We start from the raw sequence: 23674 nt of genomic DNA, 5'->3' as shown, positions 1-23674 counted from the left end.
TACCAAATCCTGAGAGGGAGAGGCGATGGGGAGAAGTGGGTAATTAAGTTACATCAGAGGAGATGGGGCTTTTATACTCTACTCATATAAGTACACAGGCTGCTTGGTTGTGTTTCATGCATAGAAACGGCAGAACTGCGGATGAATTAAGAACCCAGATGCAGAGAGACCTCTCTCTCAGTGAGTGTTAAGAATACTGCAGGCGGCCTGGCCCTGAATTACACACGGGCCCACAGGTCAGGGCCAGCACTGCACGCCAAGCAATTCCCCACTTTAAAGTTTCTGAAAAGATTTACTTTGCAAGTGGAGCTTTGAGTGGAAACTAGAAAGGAAAGAAACACATACACTGTAGTTCCTTTTCCTTTATAACTCTGCTTCATTCAAGACTACACTTCCCAGAGTGCCCGCATAGTTTTTTTCTCATTGTATGTATTTGGCAGACGCTCTTATCCAGAGCAACGTACAGTTGATTAAACAAAGCAGGAGACAATCCTCCCCTGGAGCAATGCAGGGTTAAGGGCCTTGCTCAAGGGCCCAACGGCTGTGCGGATCTTATTGTGGCTACGCCGGGGATCGAACCACCAACCTTGCGGGTCCCAGTCATGTACCTTAGCCACTACGCTACAGGCTGCCCTACGTTGGCCTTGGCACACCATACCTGTGGTGTATACCAACACACAGGTATGGTAGCGGTGCCGCGCTAGTCCTGATCGGCGTGACTCACGTCACCACGCGTTTCTCCACTCCGGCGTATGTGGTCATCCGCATGAGGCCAGCCCGCGTTCCCAAATAGGCCGCCTCGACCCCGTCCTCGATCCTGCGGTCGGCGGCACGGCGGCAGGAAGCAGGAACAGAAGAGAGCGGCGGGGTGGTTAATTCAACACGACAACACGACAAGAGCGTTTTCATTAATATCCAGCGTTTATAGAGAAGGACGGTGCCGTAGCTTGTTTCAGCACTACACTTTTGTCACGGGGGGGGGTTAATTTAACGACAATGTGACACGCTCTACGACCGACTCGGAACAGTCGACAAACAGGACGTGGTACCCGGCTTCGTCGAGCGTTAAAGCCGTCCAGTAGGCTTCCATGGGAGCGGTTACCACGGCGTCGAAGAGGACCGTCTGCAACAGCTCCTCATTACCTAGGAAACAGATACCTTCATTAGACGGCTATCCCGAGCAGCAGTGCCCCGCAGTGCCACAGCAGACTAAACCGCCCCAGTATGAGGTGATTGTGAATGTCTATTGGCCATGATCTGGGAGAGGGGCGGTGCCGGAACTCACAGTCCATCTCCAACTCCTCCCCTTTCAGGTAGCGAATAACCGCCATCAGCTGGGTGAACTTGCGGTGCTGTGGATCAATGTCCGTCTCGCAGTACGTCCTACAAGAAGCAATAACAGCGTCAGGCCCTGCAGGGAAAAAGCTCAAGCTAGGTTTTGGAATAGCAGGTAGCTGGTTGACCAGTTAAAACAGCCCCATACTCAACATGGTTCAACCAGCTCAAACAACTGAAACAACTAGTGGCTGGTATTTCAAGCCAGTCACAGCTCTATTTAATGCTGTCTCATGTACATGTACTGATCTGACTGCTATATTTCAGCATAGGCTACCCTACATGCAGTCCAGCAGGGTATCTGAATCAAGGACCGGTCCAGTAACCTAAATACAGTACTATGATGAATGTCTATGGTGGGGTCTGCTGGGTGGCTCCTCCCATGGTCTGGTATCAGACCCTCACTGCTGCATTGCCGGATGTGGGTGGATGGCCGTCCTCAGGGCAGAACACTGTTGTCCCCAGGGAGGGTGCGTTTCAGTCGACCCTGCGCGACTTTGGACCATCTACCCTGCTACCCTGCCCATCGGGCACCTGTCTGTCTGCACAAGCTGCACACGAAGCGGACTCCCCGACTCAATGACTGTACCGTCCCGTCTGCCGCACTGCGGACTGAGAAGAAGCAGTGGGTGACAGGAGAGCATCGGTGCCAGGGAGAACCTTTTGGCATGGGCACACATCCATGCCTGGTCGGTCTCCTCCTCTATGCGTAAGGTCACGTCCCCCCTCATTGACAACGGCTCTGGTATTGAGGACTTACTGAACAAGGGCCCTCCTCACACTGGCCCCATGTACTCATTTACAGTCATACATAAACCAGTCATTATCAAGTAGTTACCATGGAATGGCAATCATATGTCAATGGCATGTCAATTATAAAAGGTTCCCGGCCTCTGTTCTGTAAGTTTTTCACTGTAGCATTGCAGTGTTTAATATTTTACAGTATGATATGAGTCAGGAAGCTGCGTGCCCACCACTCGATACTTCATTTTTTATTAAAAAAGAAAATAAATGTGTCACTGTGTGCCTTCATACTCTAGTCTGTTGAGAAAAACCCTATCAATTTAATATCCAGAGCACATTACAGACCTGCAAACTGCAGCACGGTAACAGCAATTTAGCCACCGGCTAACTAGTCTCTTGTGAATGGAGTATATTAGCCCTGTGGTGCCAGGTGCAGTGTGAAATTAATGTTTGCGTTTTTTCAGGAAGTTGTTAACACGGAACATAAGGCTTGTCTGCACTTTCCCAAATTGATGGAGGAGGTTGTGGCAATGAATCCGGCATATAAATATAATTGGGCATAAAGAAAAAAGAAAAAAAAAGATTGTGGTAAACAAAATTATTCAAAATCAAAATCATAAAAAATTAATATGGTGGTACCAATTATGCAGACTAAGGAAGTGAGCGCTGGCTGGTATTTACGCAGCCCTGAACAAGACGTTAATAGACTCTGATAACTGACTGACGGGTATGGATAGGCACAGAGGAATTCCCCACACACTTACCACTCGTCAGCAAGAGTCAGGTCAGGTTGCATGAGGTCATGAAGCCCTGGGGGGGAGGCAGGGGGGTAAGAGTCAGACTCTTCATCTTCTTTCCCACTCTGATGTGAGAGGGCTGAGCTACAGCTCACTAGAGGCTACAGGATGACGCTGGTGGGCTTGGTGACCTTTCATATCGATGCTGACAACATCTCTCCACCTCTCCCACACACACGCACACGTATACACTCACGCACACACATAATCACACACACACGCACACACACACACACAAACACTCACTCGCTCACACACACGCACGCGTATACACTCACGCACACACATAATCACACACACACACACAAACACTCACACTCACTCGCTCACACACGCGTATACACTCACACACACACATAATCACACACACACACACACAAACACTCACACTCACTCGCTCACACGCACGCGTATACACTCACGCACACACATAATCACACACACACACACACACACACACAAACACTCACACTCACTCGCTCACACACACGCATATACACTCAGGCTACACACACACAAACACTCACACTCACTCGCTCACACACACGCATATACACTCAGGCACACACACACATAATCACACACACACACACACACACACACAAACACTCACACTCACTCGCTCACACACACGCACACACGCATACACACACACACACACACTCATAAACATACACATACATGTACACACACTCGCACATATGTGCATGTTAACTGATAATTAATCCTCATGCCAGACGTCACACAATTGCTCCCATTCACAAGCAGTCAACGAGGGCTACGCCTCATAACCCACACAGCAACCGGCCAGCGCCCCCAGTTTAGCTGATGTGCTGTATATGGTGTGTGGATGGGTGGAGGGACTGCACAGGTGAGTGGGTGCTGTACCTTCTTCAATGGAAACATTGCCAGTGAAAATGTACTCTCCATGGCCCTGGGTCAGCACCAGGCCCAGACTGTGGGCAGGCAGCACAGAGAGTGATGTTAACTCCACACAGTCAGCTTGGATTAACACATCACATCACATCGTATCACATCACACAGGTGAGACTGGGGGGGGGGGGGGGGGGGCACAGTAAGGAAGCTGGGGCCAATATATCACAGGTTATATTACATTAACGGGTATCCGACTGATTATACGGGCCCATGATGATACCACCCTATTTTATATTATGCCGGAGATGCAAGCCGCAATGTTGTGCTTGTGAGTTTGGCTGGGAAAAATGAAAAATATAAATGGCGAGATTCAGATGTCTGAGTATGCCACTGTACATTACATGTCTCCTTTATTTTAAAACATACACACAGAACTCACTGAGGACCTCAGTGTTATAGCACAATTACTGTCCATGGCAGTGTCATAATGCACACATGGTAAACCTCTGCTGCTTTAGAATTGCATCTTTTTCTTTTGTGTACGACATCATCGCAAATCACACCTACCTGAAAGGAGTGTCTTTGATAGTCGTGTAGAAGTAATCATTTGTCAGGAACACAACTCTTTTCTATAGGGAGAGCAAAAGAAAATATGAGTACTGAATTCAGATTTCGAGATGTACAGCAATCCGTTGCAGACAATGGCAGCCAATGACTGCATAGCACAGACACTGTTTGTGTTATTATCGCGGCTTTCAGATGATCTGTGCCTTCGTGCGTGATGAGACGTTCTTCGGCTCCTGAGATGGCGGTTTCTCTCTGTAAGTGTGACCTTGTGACAGCGTGAGGAAGCAGGTCCTCCACTGTGCCCCACACTCACCCCTTTCTCCACTGAGGCCCTCACTCACCCCTTCTCCACTGAGGCCCCACACTCACCCCTTCTCCACTGAGGCCCCACACTCACCCTTTCTCCACTGAGGCCCCACACTCACCCCTTCTCCACTGAGGCCCCACACTCACCCCTTTCTCCACTGAGGCCCTCACGTCCATGGAGAATGTGCCTGTTTCGCCTTTCACCATTGCTGTTCTGAGCTGCAGGGGACAGGACATAAACATGCTCACACACTTACATACACTGTACACACACATGTAGATAAACAGGCTCACACACTTACATACACTGTACATACACATGTACATGCAGACATGCATATACTGCTCATACACACACACAACACGTATAAATACACACACACACACACACACACACACACAAACACACCCACACACATACAAATACAGTCATACATAAACACATAAAAATGCACATGCAGACATACAACAGACACACAGTCACCCAAAATGCACTGTTGTAAGTGGCTTTGGCTAATTTGTCTGCTAAATAGCTGAAAGGTATTACTGTATTACTGTAAGATTGTTTTGTATTAATAAGGTGCATTTGCATTTGAGCAGATGCTACTTATGCAGTGCTAATGACAAGACTAAAATTGAAGTACTGGGAAATAAACAAGAACAACAGGTACAGAACAGCCAGCATAATTGTAAATAGGCCTTAAGCTGAAGAATAGCAAACAAAATCCAGTGGTAAAAGCAAATAAATATCCTAAAGAACAACATGCTTTCATCATAATTAAGGTGAATGTAGAGACTGGCAATTAAATATAAAAGCAACATTGCCTCAGACCCCACTTGTTCATGTTTAAGACACACGCAAGCGCACACACAAGCACACACACACACACACACACACACACACACACGCCCGCACGCGCACACACACGCAGGCCTCACTGACTCACAGTCTCCTCTGTGTCCTCCCACTCCACCTCAGACAGGTCCACACTGTTGTAGTTGGGTTTGGGCCTGAGTTTCTTTCCTTCTTTGTACTGGAGGAGAAACAGACGGGTGATGAATTTAAGCACATCGATACGAATGGTGCATAATGGCAAATTAAAAACAAAACGACTTAATCACATGAAACAAGCACACACTGCGACTCAACTATCTAAATAAAACCACGGCACACCTCAAACATAATAACTTAACAGAAAATTGTTTTGTATTAATGAGGTGTATTTGTATTTGAGCAGATGTTACTTATTCAGAGCTAATGACAAATCTAAAATTAAAGCTCCGGGAAAGCAGACGTGGCAATTGAAACATTTGCAATTCAATTCACAGTGCGCACACGTGCATCGCAGTTCCCCAGACAACACAGACTCGCATCATTTCCCTGATAGCACAAAACACACAACGTAGCTTGGATGCACAGCACAAACATGCATCACCGTTTCAGACGTGTGACACGTAATTCCAAATGTGAAGTCAGCAACCGAAGACATTGCTTCACTCGTGGTGGAACCTGCCACATTCACTTTCCGAGAGGAAAACAGTTGAAAAGGCAGGCTGTGTTTTTTAATCATTTTAACATGATTTCAAGAAGCTGATTATGTTTGAGCTCTCTATGAGTCTCACTGCAGTGGTAAAAAAATAAAGATGGTGATTATGTCTCCTGGGGGTGTCTGGGATGGTGCTGGTGTTACGGCAGACCGATTAGTTTGGCGAGGCATTGTGTCACACAGACAGGGCTGCAGTCATACGCTGCTCTCGTTGTGGAAGCGTTGCTGCCTCCTTGCTTTGCGGGTGAAGCCATTTTCGGGCGGAGGAACAAGGCGACAGAAACTGAAGGAGTGTAACCGCGGACGCGTGTACCAGAGGTCGGAGGTCAGGGTGAGAGAGGATGTAGCCGTTGTTGGTGTTGAGGAAGGCGTAGCCATGAACTCCGAGCTGTGGAGAAGACGGATGGAGACAAAGACATTTTCAGCGCTGCAAACCTCTTTTATACTGTCGGGGGTAGCTCGTATTGATATTGCATTGAGTGTGAAAAGTCGATGCTAATCTTGCATTGAGACGTATTATATCGAGCGTACAAAAACCCTGGCCCGAGGGGCCTTGTACGGACACTGTTTGAATGTGAAAGTGGCCGAGGGCAGCTTGTATGAACGCCGTGCGACCGGGAAAATGCAGCGTTCTGCAGGCACAGGGTGTACCTTGTATCGGGGGGCCAGTTTCATCAGCTCCCGCAGAGGAACGTCAGACCCCACCACACCCAGGAGTATGCCATGGGAGCGCTGGACACAGGGAGGGAGGAAATCAGTCACTCATCACTCGGCTCCTCCCATTCTGCTAATACACCGTACCCTAACCGCCTCCCACACCTCTCAAGCCCCTCCCCTCATATCAGGGCATCGTGTCCTAACTCATATTAATACATAATATCCTAAACCCCTGTTTCTCAAATCTCAGTCCTCAAGGGCCGAGAACTGCTGGTTTTCCACCCTCCCTTTACCTGGGAGACAGGTGTGAAGGCCGGCTAATCACTAGCACTAATTGTTCAGTTATTTACCTGGCAGGTCAGATAACTAGGGCTAGATTTGCATTCAACGGCTAGATTTTACTATCCTCAGACACCTCTTAAGCTCCACCCTTCTATCAGTGCATCATATTTTAGCCCTCATCTCTCATCCCCTCACCTTACTGTATATAAATACATTATAAGCAATACCCCCCCACCTTCTGTTCATAATCATCTGCAGTACCACCAACCCCCACCCCCAAATCTGCACGTAAACCACACACAATCTGCAAGTACTGACTGTTTCGTTCTTCTTACTGAAGACCGGCATGGCGACCGTGGTCATGAGAAGCAGGCTCTGGGCCTGGGTGTTGAACAGCTGCAGAGAGAGAGAGTGGTGAAAATCAGCGGAGGAATCTTCACACACACACTCTCCATACACAGCCCGCTGGCTGCTTAGCTCCATTCGTCTAAAAGGCCCTACTGAAGGTACCCCAGGTACTGGTAATGGACCAGGTACTCCGTTAGATATTCAGTAGTAGGTCCAGACCGACAGTGACAGACGTGATGGAGAAGCCAGATGGAGCGGGAGACAGATTTATGAGTTATGAAGCGGGGCAATAATAGCCCGGTGACAATCCTATTTGTCCTGGCGTGCAGTGGCCTCACTCCTCCCCAGCATTAAATGTCCTAGCTCCCTCTGCACTAAGAAGATTTGCATAGAGAATTAATTTCCACACATCCCCAACATAGTTTTTTTTTTTTTTACTGCAGTCTAGAAATAATAGAATTTTCCATCTTTTTATATGTGCCATATATCACTGTTGCGGTCGGTATAAAGCCGTGGAGAGATTCATTTCCCCCCCCGGTTAAATTCAAGCTTTTCTTGTTTTCGCATAAATGTAAAAAATATTTGTAAACACCATCAATTCACTCCGTAAAACTACTCAAGTAGGGAACTGACTACAGTGAGCTATTCTGCACTGCGGACTACAGGGCAATGGCTAGACTAGACAAGACCAGCGGAACTCCGAGTTTACCTGCTCCTTGTTGGGAAGCTGTTGATGTTATGAGTGACGGGTCACATGACAGGATGACAGTGAAGTATGAGGCGTGAGCAGATGAGGGCGTAAAAAAAAAAAGAAACAGGGAAGCTTTCAGACAGAGGACAGGACACAGCGCAGCGCGTGAATGGCAGCAGGAGCATTAGAGACAAGCAGGTAGAGTGGCAAGGTGCCAGTCAGCGTGACAGATATGAAGCGACAGGTGCGTAATAACACACATAATGACTCAGTTACTGAGTCCGCCTCCGCTGTCTGGAGTGCAGCTCCAGTCTCTCACAGAGCAGTGCGCTGCCCTGGTCACACTCAGCTCATGAGCCCGGCAACATGGCTGCAATACACAGGACTGATCATCCCAACACTTCACCTTTTTACAGCCGTGTTGTTCACACTGGTGACATTACAATGGTGACACTGCCACAGATGTTGTAATGCTGCCAGTGTTGGGTGTATCAGTAGACATGTTCTCTCTGACGGTGCTTTAGTTTGCCGCCCTCACCACACTGTCCATGTACGCCTCGGTCCAGATGATGTCGTGGTCGTGGTTGATGACCATCGGCCGGCTCAGGACATGCAGGTACTCCATGACGTTTTCCTGCACGTCGGCCAGCGTGGAAATGTGAGTGTAGTACCCTGTAAGGTGAAGGGGACAGGTAGGCCGGTGTTATCTTACTGCAATCCTGCTAATAATGACTACAGTCTGGCTCATACACATTTTATGTGTGGGTCTGTTTCCATGTGGTGTATACCTCGAGGGAATGTTTGATACATTAACAAATTAGTTGATGATAACCATTAATTAATTCCATTGGGAATGTGCTTCTTTCATTACTTACACAACCCAAAAATATTTGACGTAGAGGGTATTTCAGTCCTGACTGTTGTAATGACAAAACAACTCCACCAGATGGCAGCACAGTTGTGCTGATTGCTATACAGGCAAGTTTTCTCTTGAAGTAATCTTTATCACACTGAAATGTAATCTCTGATAATGATGATAATGATCATAATAATGTGTGATAATCCATTATCACTCATATATTCGTTATACATTTCTATAGCATTGTTAAAGTGTAAAATACATTACCTCAATGGCCTGCTGATTTTGAAATTTCAGATTGGGTTTTAGGGAGCACAGCCCAGCCCAGCCCAGACCCACCTTTGTTGTTGCAGGCGATCCACTTCACATTGTCTGCGAAGGTCACCTCTCGGCCGATGAGATAAGTGAACACGCGAACCTAGGAGAGGGAGGTCTGGGTGTTCATCTTGTGCAATAAATGAACCATATCATCAAACCTAAATCCGAAATACACATAAAGATATATATGGGGCATCACAGAAAGTTATTTCTCAGAAACAACAAAAAATATATATTTTTGCCTCATTTACCAGCACATGGTTTCATCCACAAGGGCTTTTGAACCAACCTTTCGCTGAGTTGTGAAACGGTTTCAGTACAAATGAAATAGATAATGATGAAACAATGCAAAGTTATTGCTTGTTGCTTGCTATGCAAAGGCCCGCGGCACAATACTAACTTGACGTTTCAAAATGGCCGACAGCTACAGAAGCCCTGTGCATGACAGTGAATGGAGAGATGTCGGCTATCTTCAAGCAAATTGACTGAGGAGACTTTGAACCCAGGTCAGTGTTTTCAGGGCATTTTCAGCCGGTGGCCATGGTTACCTTTCGCTCAGGCCAGTTGTAGTCCTCGAAGACCTGCTGGAAGTCCTCCATCGCCCCGTCCGTGATGAGCATGATGGCCTGGTTGCACAGGCTGCCTTTACCCTGGGCGGTTGCCTAGAAACAGACGGTGGCCAGCGGCGGCCATTTTACAGTATGTCAGGGCTCATTAGGGCCTGTGAGACTGCAGCTAAAGCAGGTGCCAAGCGTGCGGTGGTGTTACAGGACACTGGCATGATGCGGTTGGTATAGCTTTGCATTCGTAAGGGTGCCTTACTCAGGGGCTCAGCCTAGGTCAATCCAGGACAAGAATTGATATTCAGTTCATGAATTTAAAGTTTATGGAACATTTATGGGCATTTTTAAATTCATTAATTGAATTTCAATTAATTTCCTAAATAGGTAGAAGTTAAATTAACTTCAGGGTTATAACCCTAACCTTGATAGCTATAACATATTTGTTATCGAGCTAAAGAATATTTGATGACGGGACGGTGTTCTGAAAATCAGGGGAATTGTTCCGGAGCTACAGTATTAGACGCAGATCAGGCGGGGGTTGCTGAGGTGGTTTCAGCGCATTAGAGGCACAAACCTCGTTGAGGATTCGGAAGGACTCCTTCATGGCCTTCTTCACTTTCCCCTGCCCCTTGGCATGCAGCTCCTCCACCAGCAGCTTAAAGTGCTGAAAGAAACATTACATTATTACATTATTGTATCATTTGGCAAATGCTCTTATCCAGAGCGACGTACAGTCGATTAGACTAAGTAGGAGACAACCCTCCCCTGGAGCAATGCAGGGTTAAGGGCCTTGCTCAAGGGCCCAACGGCTGTGCGGATTGTGGCTGTGGGATTTCAACCACAGACCTTGCGTGTGCCAGGCATTAACATTTACCTTAACCACTATACTACAGGAAACAGGAGCGTGAGAAATGTGGAGCTGCCACAGGTGAACTGTAATGAACTGTAATTACAGATACAGTACTTTACTGTCTTCATCACAATGAGGCGTGTCTAAGATACACATTCCCATTGACTGAGAGTAAGTAGTCACTGATTGATTAACACATTAATAACCTCCTTCGCTTGTCGAGTGAGTGGTCCCCCTAAAGCTTCGGGTGTCAGAATCCAGTCTCGGAGCTCCGTAGCATCTGCTGGTTTTTGTCGTGTTTCAGCACCAGTGATTCATTCACAGTAACTCGTTGTTTGGAGAAATAATCCACACTTTGTTCCCAAGGCCTTAATTGCCAGCTGAAACTACAGACACCTGCAGGCACTGCAGCCCTCCTAGACAAGAGATTGACACCTCTACCCTAAAGTAGAAGCCATTCTGTTGTTACCCCCAGGTGCCATGAAAAGGGAAATCCCCCAGTGCAGTCTCAGCCCTTGAGATCTGCCTGCTCTTGCTTGTGTATTACCCATTACTGTGATACAAAAGCATGAAGCCATATCTCTGAACAGCACTGCCACCTACTGGAGCTTCACGTACACAACATCCTCCGGTACACATCTTACAAGAATACTCAGAAGGTCGTTTATTTTGCTTTCAGGTAATGAGTCACAACCCACAGCCTAATTTCTGCATATGTGCAGCCCTATTCACAGACTAAATAAAGCCTTTATTTTCCTGCGAATAAAAACCACTTAAACGACAGCAGACACCATCAATGCCAATTTTGTGTATTTTTATTGCATTGATGGGAAAATAAAAAGGCTCAAGGTTGTTAGTGTAGTGTTTTTGCCATTTATTGCCACTGCGTTTCGCGCACAATTGCTGCACTTAGCTTTCAGGGCGTCTCTCGACTAACTAAATCATCATTAGTAGACCTGACAGTCCAGCAATGCAGTGCAGTCAGCAAGAGCCACCACTCTAATGTTCTGTTCAGCAAGGCAGATGGAAATCACCTTTATTTGCTGTAATAAACCCCCTCCCCCCTCCACCCTTTGTGCTGTTTATGTCGTTATATCTAAACCGCACTTCTCCAGTAACTGTCACTTGAACGTGCTGTATGCGCAAATCTAAACACAGCCCGAAACAGACTAAACAGAAAATGGAAAGTGTCTTGCTGGATACACGGGAAACGCCTTTGAAAGTGTTTCTGGGGATTTACTAGCATGTCAGCTCTTCTGGAGACATCCACACCAGACAGCAGTTTCTAGACCTGATATAACGAGTGCAGATGCCAGCACCGGACTCAGGAAGCTATTAGCAGCTCTGCTAATCCATCAGCTCTGGGATCTGAGACAGATACAGGCCTGCCTAAATCAGCTGACCGCACGGACACTCAACCCTCTGACAAACACTACCCCTGTGTCTGTGCACCAGTGCACACACCAAGACGAAAACCAAAACTCTCAAACTTAACACTCTCATAAACAGACATACTGACACATTCACGCACAATGACACCAACACATTATTAAATTACATTACATTATTGGCATTTGGCAGACACTGTTATCCAGAGCGACGTACAGTTGATTAGACTATGCAGGAGACAATCCTCCCCTGGAGCAATGCAGGGTTAAGGGCCTTGCTCAAGGGCTGTGCGGATCTTATGGTGGCTAGACAGGGATTAGAACCACCGTCCTTGTGTGTCCCAGTCATGTACCTTAACCACTACACTATATGCACTGACACCAGTACTCTCATGCACATGGACACACTAAGACATTAAGGCAGAAGAGGGGCGGCCTGTAGCTTAGTGGTTAAGGTACATGACTGGGACCCGCAAGGTTGCTGGTTCAATCCCCGGAGTAGCCACAATAAGATCCAGCCATTGGGCCCTTGAGCAAGGCCCTTAACCCTGCATCGCTCCAGGGGAGGATTGTCTCCTGCTTAGTCTAATCAACTGTATGTTGCTCTGGATAAGAGCGTCTGCCAAATGCCATTAATGTAATGTAATGTAATGTATACTGTAAGTATAAAAAAAATTTTCACTGTCACAATAAAAATCAAAGCCAATGCTACAGCATCGCAACTCTGCCAGAGTAAAAAGCTGGCTCACACAACCAGAAAAACATACTGTAAAAATACTAACAGACAGTGTAAGCTAAAACATATCATATGTGGGCAACAGGACGGCTTTGCTACCATAAATATTGCTCACTATTTACACTGAGAATCAAAAGCAGCTGTCCCACAGACCATGTAAAACACACGCCTGTGATATAACCATCAAACAGACCGTATGTAAAACACACGCCTGCGATATAACCATCAAACAGACCGTATGTAAAACGCACACACAAACTGTATGTAAAACGCACATGCACGACACATGTGGCACGACCGTCACACAGACCGCATGTAAAACGCACACGCATGTTGTGCTGCTACTGGATATGATCCCGCAGTACATGGGGCCAGTAGAGTAAGCCCTTAAGTGAAGCCATCGAGATATACAAAAACTAGAGACGGCTTCCGCTTACCGGTTCTATAGATATCGATGGGAGCCGTGCAATGGAGCAAGAAGCCATTTCATGGAGGCTACCATGTTTTACTATGGGGCCTTCCGGCTTCAGTAAATGGAAAGGGATGAATAGAAATGTAAAAAATCTTATATCTTGTTCTGTACGACTTCTGTAAGAATTGTTCCCTCGAGGGGAATTAGTTCAGTGTGAAGAAATTTTTGAATTTAAAAGTATGGTCCAAAATAGTAGAATTTTTCCACGGTAACATCATAGTTTTGAATGGACTTCAATGGGAAACTTGCTCATTGGCATCAGAGGCTTAATAAGCTGCAATACCTCCGGTAGCCACAGGGGTTTGCGAGCTTCCGGGGAGAACGTCAAACCCTGGCCCTCTGGCTGAAGCAGAAGGGAGGCAGAATCGGCTCTTCCGCTGCCGCCTGCCTCCCCGCCTGCCCTGAATCCCGCCGCAAAGCCGCGGAGCAACTGCTGACCCCACCTGCTCTCTGCCGCGCGGCCGGCGAAAAGTAGGCCACCGGACACCTCAGCCCCCGAACACAGGTGTGAGAGAGAATGAGATCAGACAGAAACGCTCATAACTGCCCAGCTGTGTGCGTCCCCCCACCCTAACCGAACACCGTCCCGGCTACACCCCGGCAAAGGGCTGCGGGTCGCCGGCTGACGTCACGCGGTGCGGTTCTGGCTCCCCGGCTTAGCGGCGCCCCGGGCTTATGTGAATTGGATAATGGAATTACCTCACGATTGTCCAGATCCGCCTGGACCAGAGAGCCTTCGAAGCAGGGCTCCACATAGTGCACGTAGTCATTGTACTGCAGAGACAGGGAGTGCAACACAGACACAGGTCAACAGGCAGAACCCGCAGAATGACCTCAGTACAGTGCTACATCCCGGTGGTTTTACACTTGACCTATTATTAAATAAACACTGGTGTAATGTGTTCATATTACTTTAATGAATAAGAGCAAAGCCACTCATTTTCCATGAACATACAGCAATAACCTTGTCCTCAAATGCTGATAATGTTTTATGAAAGGCGAATCATTTGTGCACCTCTTATTAATATGGAAAAATGAAAAAGAATTAATATTATTATTATTAGTAGTAGTAGTAGTAGTCACAGTAGTAGTGGTGGTGGTAGTAGTTGTTGTAGTACTACATGTATTTCCAAAACAATCTCTTGGGATTACGTGAGGGAGAGATGTAGGAAAAGGTGGGGGGTCAGCACTCACGGCAATGATGTTGACAAAGTCGTTCTCTCCCAGTGTGTCCAGGATGGTTCTGATGGTGTGCTTGGCGATGGTGAGTCTCAGGCCCTTCATGCTGCCGCTGACATCCACCACGATGACGATGTCCTTGGGAGACGTGGCGGCCTGGATGTACCTGCAAATGTCCGCATTAACACACCACACACTCTACAAACCGCTGGGCTGGATGTACCTGCAAATGTCCGCATTAACACACCACACACTCTATAAACCGCTGTACCACACACACTACAAACCGCTGGGCTGGATGTACCTGCTAATGTCCGCATTAACACACCACACACTCTATAAACCGCTGTACCTCACACACTACAAACCGCTAGCCTGGATGTACCTGCAAATGTCCGCATTAACACACCACACACTCTACAAACCGCTGGGCTGGATGTACCTGCAAATGTCCGCATTAACACACCACACACTCTATAAACCGCTGTACCACACACACTACAAACCGCTGGGCTGGATGTACCTGCTAATGTCCGCATTAACACACCACACACTCTATAAACCGCTGTACCTCACACACTACAAACCGCTAGCCTGGATGTACCTGCAAATGTCCGCATTAACACACCACACACTCTACAAACCGCTGGGCTGGATGTACCTGCAAATGTCCGCATTAACACACCACACACTCTATAAACCGCTGTACCACACACACTACAAACCGCTGGGCTGGATGTACCTGCTAATGTCCGCATTAACACACCACACACTCTATAAACCGCTGTACCTCACACACTACAAACCGCTAGCCTGGATGTACCTGCAAATGTCCGCATTAACACACCACACACTCTACAAACCGCTGGGCTGGATGTACCTGCAAATGTCCGCATTAACACACCACACACTCTATAAACCGCTGTACCACACACACTACAAACCGCTGGGCTGGATGTACCTGCTAATGTCCGCATTAACACACCACACACTCCACAAACCGCTGTACCACACACTCCACAAACCGCTGTACCACATACTCCACAAACCGCTGGGCTGGATGTACACACTGTATACAGAACCAGCTACTGCACTCTCATGTAATTAGTACACCCTTATTGATTGGCTAGTAGGTCTCTTTATACCGTACCTTATAATGACAAATGAGGGGTTTTATACATGAACTGAACAGATCAGCAAATATGCAAAAATACATCAATAAGAAATGAATGCAAAAACAACTTTCCTCCTGATCCCAGATTAGAGGTAAATTGGACAAGGTCATGCCAGCTTCATACTTATTTCTCACATACTGACCGATTAATAAGGATGTACTCAACTCACAAATCCAAGAGCACCTGCTCCCTTCTGATAAAATAAGACATTTTCCTGCTGCACTACAACAACCTCATACTTGTGCCAGCTACTTTTAAGTGAGCAATTATATTTATGCTTGAAAAATGAGATCAGGACTGAGAGATATAACTGCTACACAGAGATGTTTGTCCTATTTAAATTTAGTACCATACTGTATAAGGTCACATGTTGAAGCTTTACACTGGATGGGGCAGGATAGCAGAAGATAGGAGAGCTTAGGAAGAACCAGAGAAGTTGGATAAAGTCCAAATAATGGATAAGAGGGAACAAGGCTTACGTAAGCAGATATGGCCTCGGCGCCCATAGGCAGTGTCTTTGAGAGCAGGATTTCATCATTGCTTGTAATTGTATTAGCTGGCCCAGATGACTCTGCAGCTATGTAGAGAGGGATCAGATTAAAGCACTGAAGAGCCTGGCCTGGGTTAGGCCTTCATTGGCAGACCCAAGCCACAGCCCCAGCTGGCATCTGAGGTAGGGCTGACCGGACTCTCCAGAGAGTGGTACATCTATGGATGTCCTCAAAAAATCTGGTCTTATGTACTGTTATAAAACGTGGGTGGTTGGCGCAACAGTAACCACCTCTTGGCACCGGTTAGCTGCTCTCCCAGAATGCACTGCGTGTTAGAATGCACAGTGCGTGGTAAGAACTGTGGAAGCAGTCAAAGTGAGTCCTTAGTAAGAGGTGGAACATCAGTGGTTGCTATGCAGCACAACAGCATGGAGGCTGTGAGATCGGGCCTGTGCATGAAGAAAATTCTGCTAAACTTCTTCTAAACCTCTACAGGTTATTTGAGGGAGCATGTCAATCCTCAGCAACTCCAACAGCACCAACAGGTCAGTCAGTCTGGAATGCAGCCAAGCACAGTAAACGAGCTGGGAAGAGGTGTGTTGGGAAGAGGTCTCACAGGGTGCTGTGGGTGGGCTCTTACTTGTGTACTCCTGTATTTAGTCAACAGTGGGCGATTCAAAATGTATAATTCTTGAGTCTTATACTTATGTAATGCATAAGTCTGGAATAATATATTCAGCAGTGTCAGCTCCTATATAGTAAAGTCAAGTCCTCCCCCATGAGTTGTTATCCCAGCAGCAAGTGCACTGAAGGGCATTTACAGCCAAAACTGCTGAGAATCCTACCAGTTTCGGTTCCTGCAGTCAAAGGTAATGACGCCATTCTCGTCTGGAGTCCACTTGATGCCTGAAGAAAAACAAAATAATTAATATACTTTGTTATTCATTGATTTACTTTTATCCAAAGCGACTTTTGATTAGACTAAGCATGGGACAATCAGCCCAGGACCAATGTGGGGTTAAGAGCCTTGCTCAAGGGCCCAAAAGCTGGGCAGAACCACCAACCTTCCACGCTATAGGCTGCCCCCATTGATGGATTCTCATCTGGGAACACCTGTAAATTTAGGCCTGGATTCAATTTTAAAATAATTATCCCACACTTTCACTCCCCATTTAATCAGCTTGTTTTTCTCTCTTCACAAGCACTGTTTGTTTGGAGCTCAGTGATCACCAAAATTAACTTTGCCAAATTGCTTGTGAAGAAAAAAGAAGAACACTCGTGTTTAATCGTGAGTCAACCACAAGGACAAATATTTGTTTGTATTCGGTCCACAATCGTCTGTGTCTAATTGAGACAGCTCGAGAGCAGCCGCAGTCGGTGGTTAGACCAGGCCCAGCAGTGGCTCCCTCCACACGAGGACAGGACAGACACCGTAAGGAGCAGGAGCAGGAGTAGGTGTACAGAGCTGTAGCCCCCCCTGGAGCCCCCCGCCTGCCCTCCTCCCCCCTGCTGACGGGGTCCAACCTGCCCGCTCATTACCCCCTAAAACCCTGTGCTGCTCTGCACTGTCCAGGGCCCAGTGATGAATCACCGCTGGATCAATCTGGAGGAGCTGAGTCACCGCCCTCCGGGTAATTACTCCCAGACCTGTCCGCTGTCACTCAGGGCTGAGAGCGCTGTTCTGAGGCAGCGGGGGAAACTCGGCCCCTGGTGCCCCGAGCAGGCACTGATACGCTTGCGCTCCCGTGTGTGCGAGTGTGGGTACCTGCGCTTTTGAGAGAACGGGGCAGGTGCGCTTTACCTGGGTAGAGCCTGAAGAAGCCAGTGGAGCTGCCAAAGTACTGCCAGGTGAGCGTGGGGTCCCTCTTGAAGTTGGAGATGAAAACGGTGTTCAGAGCCTCCGACATGTAGACGCCATTGAGTATGTCAGGGTCTGTTTCAGCAGAGAGAGGGAGAGAGAGTCAGAAATGTGTAATGGGAATGGTCAGTATGCTGAAGTGTATGGGGTCCCAAATGCAACATTAAGTACTGTAATTTTTCTGAGCATTCTTCCCCTCATTCCCTAATCTTTTTTCCATCACATTCAATGAAAAGATTGAAAAAAATTTAATTTCAAAGATTGTAAATGTAGGAAGAATCACCAAATATAAATATTCTTTCAATGATTATGCAATACTTGGGTGAATATAGGTCGGAATCTCTCTCCAATTGAGATGTTTGTTGAGTTGGTTATTTTGTGATATGAAGGCATTATGATGATCTGTGCTGAACAGCAGTATTGCAGTAATGCGGTTGGGATGCCTGACGCAGTAAAGTAGCATGGTAAGGCTGTTGGGTTATTGAGCGAGATTGAGGAGATTGGCACACCTTTGTTGTAGACGTTAGTGGGAACCTGGATGTCACTCAGCGAGGTGTTGACAGACAGTTTGCTGAAGTGCTCATTTTCTTCCAGGACGAACTCGCCGCCCAGCTCAGCGTACTCCCCGTCCTCGTCCATCGTGTTTACCATCACTGAGTTGTAGTAGTCAAACTGTGGGACACATTGCAGTTAGACACACGTACTGTATGCTAACACACACAGTCACACGCACGTTCAAACACACACACACACACACACACACACAGGCAGTATTGCTCACCTCTAAAGTTTCGTTGAAGGTGTGGTACAAGTCTGCATCCTCTGCGGCTTCTGCCAGTCGCTGTAAAATAAATGGAACACTCATTCTCATTCTTGTTATGACAAAATACACTCACTGATTTTAGGAACACCTGTACACCTACTTAAAAATGCGATTATCTAATGACAAAATACACTCACTTTATTAGGAACACCTGTACACCTACTTAAAAATGCGATTATCTAATCAGCCAATCGTGAAGCAGCAGTGCGATGCATAAAATCATGCAGCTACAGGTCAAGAGCTTCAGTTCACATCAAGCATCAAAATGCGATCTCACTGATATCGACCGTGGCATGATTGTTGGTGCCAGACGGGCTGGTTTGAGTATTTCTCTAACTGCTGATCTCCTGAGATTTTCACACACACACACACACAACAGTCTCTAGAGTTTACTCTAGATGCAGAAAACAGAAGCTGGCTGGGCAGTAGAGATCTGCGGGCGCTGCTCTACCTTCACCGACTTCATCTTCCGCCCCAGCATCTGCTCCATCTCTTTGGCAAACTTCTGCACCAGCGCTGAGCCGTCTACTTCATCGATCCTGATGATCGGCTCCACGTCTTTGAATTTCTGATGAAAAATGGGACAATTCCATTCAGAACACACTGCAGTTTTGCATTGATTTAATGCACAAATAAATAAGTAAATAAATAAATAACACGAGTGATTTATACTTGAAGTTTGTATATTGCACAGGGACCGCATAATGGTAATTTTACAAGCAATTTCTTTGAAACTGTACAAAAAATTAATGGATGTAGAGAACTGCTCCTTATGCAAAACACAAAGATGAATTCACTAACTTGATGCATAAAATATTGCACAGCAATAATAGAACAATTTGTTGAACAATGCGTATCCAGTGGATTTGAGCATATTTTGGGTCCATTCAGTTGTATACCACACTCAGTATGTGTGGAACCAGCTAATAAATAGGCCTCTGAAACCAGGGTTAAGGCTTAGGTAAGGCTTTACATAACAGGGATTGTGCCGTAACTATGGCCTGGATAGCTCTGCCTTTTCACATTTGGGACATGCACACACACACACACACACACACGCACACACAGACACACACACGCATGTCCGCACGCACAAACACACACACACACACACGTCTCCACCCTGCCCCTGGCCTCGACTTGGCTCCTGTGCAGCAGCTGTCTGGGTATATAAACCAGGCCAGTAGATCACTGGACACTTCCTGATTGCATGCTAGTGATCTCAAAATAACACCCCCCTCCCCACCACCAGTCCAGCCCACAGCCTTGACCACAGCTTAAAGAGAGTCCCAGAGTGCAGGGGCCGTGATCTCATTTCTCCCTGCACAGCACTCTGCCCCTAACACAGGGCCTCGGGCGGTAAAACTGAGCCTGGTGCTCCATCATAGAGAGGGGAGAGGGCCACTCCTAACCCCATAATGGGTGGAGGTACTGTATGCTGTGGGTCTCTGATTTTTGTGAACCAAGCAAAAAGATTCCCTGTGGTAAACACTATGATTATAGACAATTAGACGGATTTCAACTACTTTATTTCTCTCCCCACACCCAGTCGTTGAGTGAGTACTGTAGAACAATGCCGTACAGGATGAACCACCCAGCCGTGATGGGCTCGAGGAGAAACTTCCTCTCAAACAAGACTGGTTCAGGCTTAACTGCTGAAGAGTTAAATAGCTATACTATACTATATAAATCTTGAGGTCAGAACTGTAGAATCTCTCCCCACCTTCAAGCGCAAACTGAAGACGCACCTCTTCAAGCAGCACCTCTCCCCATCCCTCCCTACCTCCCTGTGAACCTTAATTGTTGTCTTTGTGATTTACGTTGTGTTTCGGTATTTTTAGTTGGCTAGGTAAGCAGTATTTGGATAGTTAAGTTTGGTCACTTTTGCTTTGTTGTTTGTTTGTTTATTTGTTGTTTAAAAAAAATAAATAAAAATAGGCCCTGGTCCTTATCTTTGTTGTACGGGTAGCAATTGAAATTGTACTTCCCTCTAGGGTCTTTCAGCGCACTTATCCCTGGTTATGGGTATGCACTTTGTTGTACGTCGCTCTGGATAAGAGCGTCTGCCAAATGCCATTAATGTAATATAATGTAATGAGTCTCTGTGTGAGCTCTGAAAGAAATACATTAAATGCTACTGTCATCACTAGCCATGACTGAAGGCTCGGTTTTTAAAATGTATTATATTTCAAACATTTTGACATGTGACCAGATGAAGAAAATATACACATTTATAACACATCTATGGACCACAGCTGAACATCCCGGCAGAGTCAGCTGCCAAAAGATCATTTCTACAGATCCACACAGTGTTGGAGTCATTTACAGGCTCATTAGCACTGAGATGTGGGCTTACTGTCAGTGTGGGATGGTTTTACAGTCTGGAATGAATGTGACAGAAAGAGCCAAACTGCCATGCAGACATGCAGAGATACAATATGTAACTATAGCCTGGAGTCACCATTTATCTTCAACTTTCTCTCAATTAAATACAAGTGCAATACATATTAATTTCCACCCCCACCAAGTTAAATTAGGAAATTGGTGAAAGAATGCACTGTAAGAAAAACACAACACTTTAACGTAACTTAAAGTGAAATGGAGTGAGATTGTTGATTGAATCAAACCCTATTGCATATTCCCTGAGTTTTAAACAGGGGGTTCTTGAGGGTACTGGAGGAGGTCCCTGGTTGTATATACAATGACAATACATGTGAATATAAAGTATTTTTTATGCATATAAAGGGTGCCTTTTAGCCTGGGTTGGGGACCCTTGTCCGGAAATGGTTGAAAACCGCTGCTATAGCCTAGAGGTATATCTTTCATGGGAAAATGTACAATAAGTTACGACAGTCAGCAGCAGTTTCCAATCCTTTATAGTAGTCCCATTGTGCGAGCAAGGTTCTCACATTTTCCAACAGAATATTTTCAGCACCAAGCATACACCCCATAAGGGCAGAGCCAGTTACACACTCCTGTCCTCTTCACAATATCCATCCCACATCCTATTCACACAGAAATGTGTGTCTCTAAGCGTATTGCAGGAGAGACAACTCACCCTGGTCTTTATTGCACAGCTGCTTAAAACAAGTTTAAAAGCCTGAGCCAGAACAATAAAGTGGAACACACACACACTTTTACAGCCATGTGTCCAAATGAAACATCATAAATGGCAACTCTGGCTTTGTCTGGTAGGCTTAATGGTTGCTCTAATCACAAGACGTGCAAATATGTGATGAGGTATCCATGGTAATTGATCGGTGCAGATGATTAATTCGTTTGTTTTTGTCAACGAATAAATAGCAAGATACACATACACGTGTATGTCGAGGCTATGTATAAAAAGTGTGGTCATTTCTATATGGTTAAACCAAAATGTATTAAAATACCGATGAAAATATAATCTGCACTTTAACCACATGTATATTATAACAATATAAGGTATGTTTGAAAGCGCACCACATATATTTCAACCAGGTCTACTGTCACTCCCCATTATGCTTTCTGTTTGAGCCAGAATTTTATTGCTAAAATCAAGCATATTTTCTATCGGTCTCCAAAGCAATTATTCCCAGCAAGGGATCAGTATTGCATTCCTAACAGAACCAAACCGCAGGGTTACTTCAGGATAATCTGCTTCCAAACAGCAATGCTCAGAGTGTTTCATACATGCCTTATAACAGACAGACCACATCCCCTGCAGGCAAAGACATTGCTTATTCCCCTGGGATGGCAAAGCGCATTACAAACAAGCAAGCATTGGGTTGTCATTAGAGGAGGAGGTATGGGCACAGGGCGGCAGTTTGGGAAGTCTTCCTGGAGTGATGGAGAAAACAACGTCAGTTAAAAAGAAATTTAAATTCTATACTAACATTATTTGCGCAAAGGGAACTGGATGCACAAAATACAATCACCAAAATCACCCTAATCATAGGAAAAAGCTATATAATCTGCAAATATTTGTTTAGTAAAACAACAAAGAAGCACAATGTGACAGGAAATTACTTGGTGGTATTGACTGATTGAGATGAACAGCAGATGATGCGGGGAAACAGAAAATAGGTGTGCGTTTTCTGCTGACTCTGAACACATATTGCAGTGGTCAGCTGAATGGCAGATGGTAAGATACCATGTGCTACAGTGCCTCTGGGGAAAGCAGGGAAATAAGGCACACATGCTAATTACTGAGGGAACTCTTATCTATTATAACAAGGCCAGGTAACCACATGAGGTATGAGAACATCAACAGAGGCTTTTTCCAACATCTTATCTTTCCAAATGGGTCAAATACAAACACAAAATGAAAGAACGATTTTTAATACAGTACCAAAATCTACAAGCCACCAAAAATAACTGTTTCAAACAGCTTCATTATATGACACAGGCACAATAGACACAGTGGGAACCTCTCCTGGCCCAATTTTTTGGCAGGTTTTCAGTTGCGATACTTGAATAACCTTTTTGCTTATCAATCATGCTTGAATAGAGGCTACTGTACTTCAAGGGGGGCCCTTATTTGGGCACATGACTGGAGAGGACAACCCTTATTGGCAGGAACTTCTTCAATCCTGCTTAGACTGGCTGTCTGGTGCATGCCACGGTGATGTCATCTGACCCAAATGAATCCCTCACATGGTTCTAGCACCTTCCAGCCAGGTTCTGGGAGCCATTGAAGACTCCAGCAGTGTTAAAGTTAAGGAGTGTACATGTACATCCTGTGCTCTGGTGGACTCAACACAACATCTGAGGGCTTAAAGAGAACATTGCTTTACGGGTAATTCTCGTTAAATATTTTTTCAAGATCCTTCCGTC

The 23674-nt window shown here is 46.0% G+C and overlaps 1 protein-coding gene across 1 annotated transcript in view; it reads right to left on the bottom strand.

Annotated features, from left to right (window-relative positions):
* Positions 1–23674, bottom strand: part of cacna2d4a (calcium channel, voltage-dependent, alpha 2/delta subunit 4a) — a 115015-nt gene that overhangs the window by 83175 nt on the left and 8166 nt on the right. Inside the window, exons 3-24 of the mRNA XM_061250703.1 lie at positions 19314–19430; positions 18821–18880; positions 18549–18711; positions 17983–18114; positions 17027–17087; positions 14531–14681; positions 14036–14110; positions 10465–10554; positions 9876–9989; positions 9349–9427; positions 8689–8822; positions 7430–7507; positions 6824–6904; positions 6486–6560; positions 5573–5659; positions 4773–4844; positions 4320–4381; positions 3765–3832; positions 2844–2889; positions 1286–1383; positions 1050–1143; positions 725–817 (exon numbers count right to left, since the gene is read on the bottom strand). Coding sequence (XP_061106687.1) covers positions 725–817; positions 1050–1143; positions 1286–1383; positions 2844–2889; positions 3765–3832; positions 4320–4381; positions 4773–4844; positions 5573–5659; positions 6486–6560; positions 6824–6904; positions 7430–7507; positions 8689–8822; positions 9349–9427; positions 9876–9989; positions 10465–10554; positions 14036–14110; positions 14531–14681; positions 17027–17087; positions 17983–18114; positions 18549–18711; positions 18821–18880; positions 19314–19430 — 2030 coding nt within the window. The remainder of the gene's footprint in view (positions 1–724; positions 818–1049; positions 1144–1285; positions 1384–2843; positions 2890–3764; positions 3833–4319; positions 4382–4772; positions 4845–5572; positions 5660–6485; positions 6561–6823; positions 6905–7429; positions 7508–8688; positions 8823–9348; positions 9428–9875; positions 9990–10464; positions 10555–14035; positions 14111–14530; positions 14682–17026; positions 17088–17982; positions 18115–18548; positions 18712–18820; positions 18881–19313; positions 19431–23674) is intronic.

This window comes from Conger conger, chromosome 8, assembly GCF_963514075.1.
Source record: "Conger conger chromosome 8, fConCon1.1, whole genome shotgun sequence".
NCBI classification, from domain to species: domain Eukaryota; kingdom Metazoa; phylum Chordata; class Actinopteri; order Anguilliformes; family Congridae; genus Conger; species Conger conger.
Note: the sequence above shows the minus strand (reverse complement) of the source record. Positions and strands in the feature narration are given on the sequence as shown.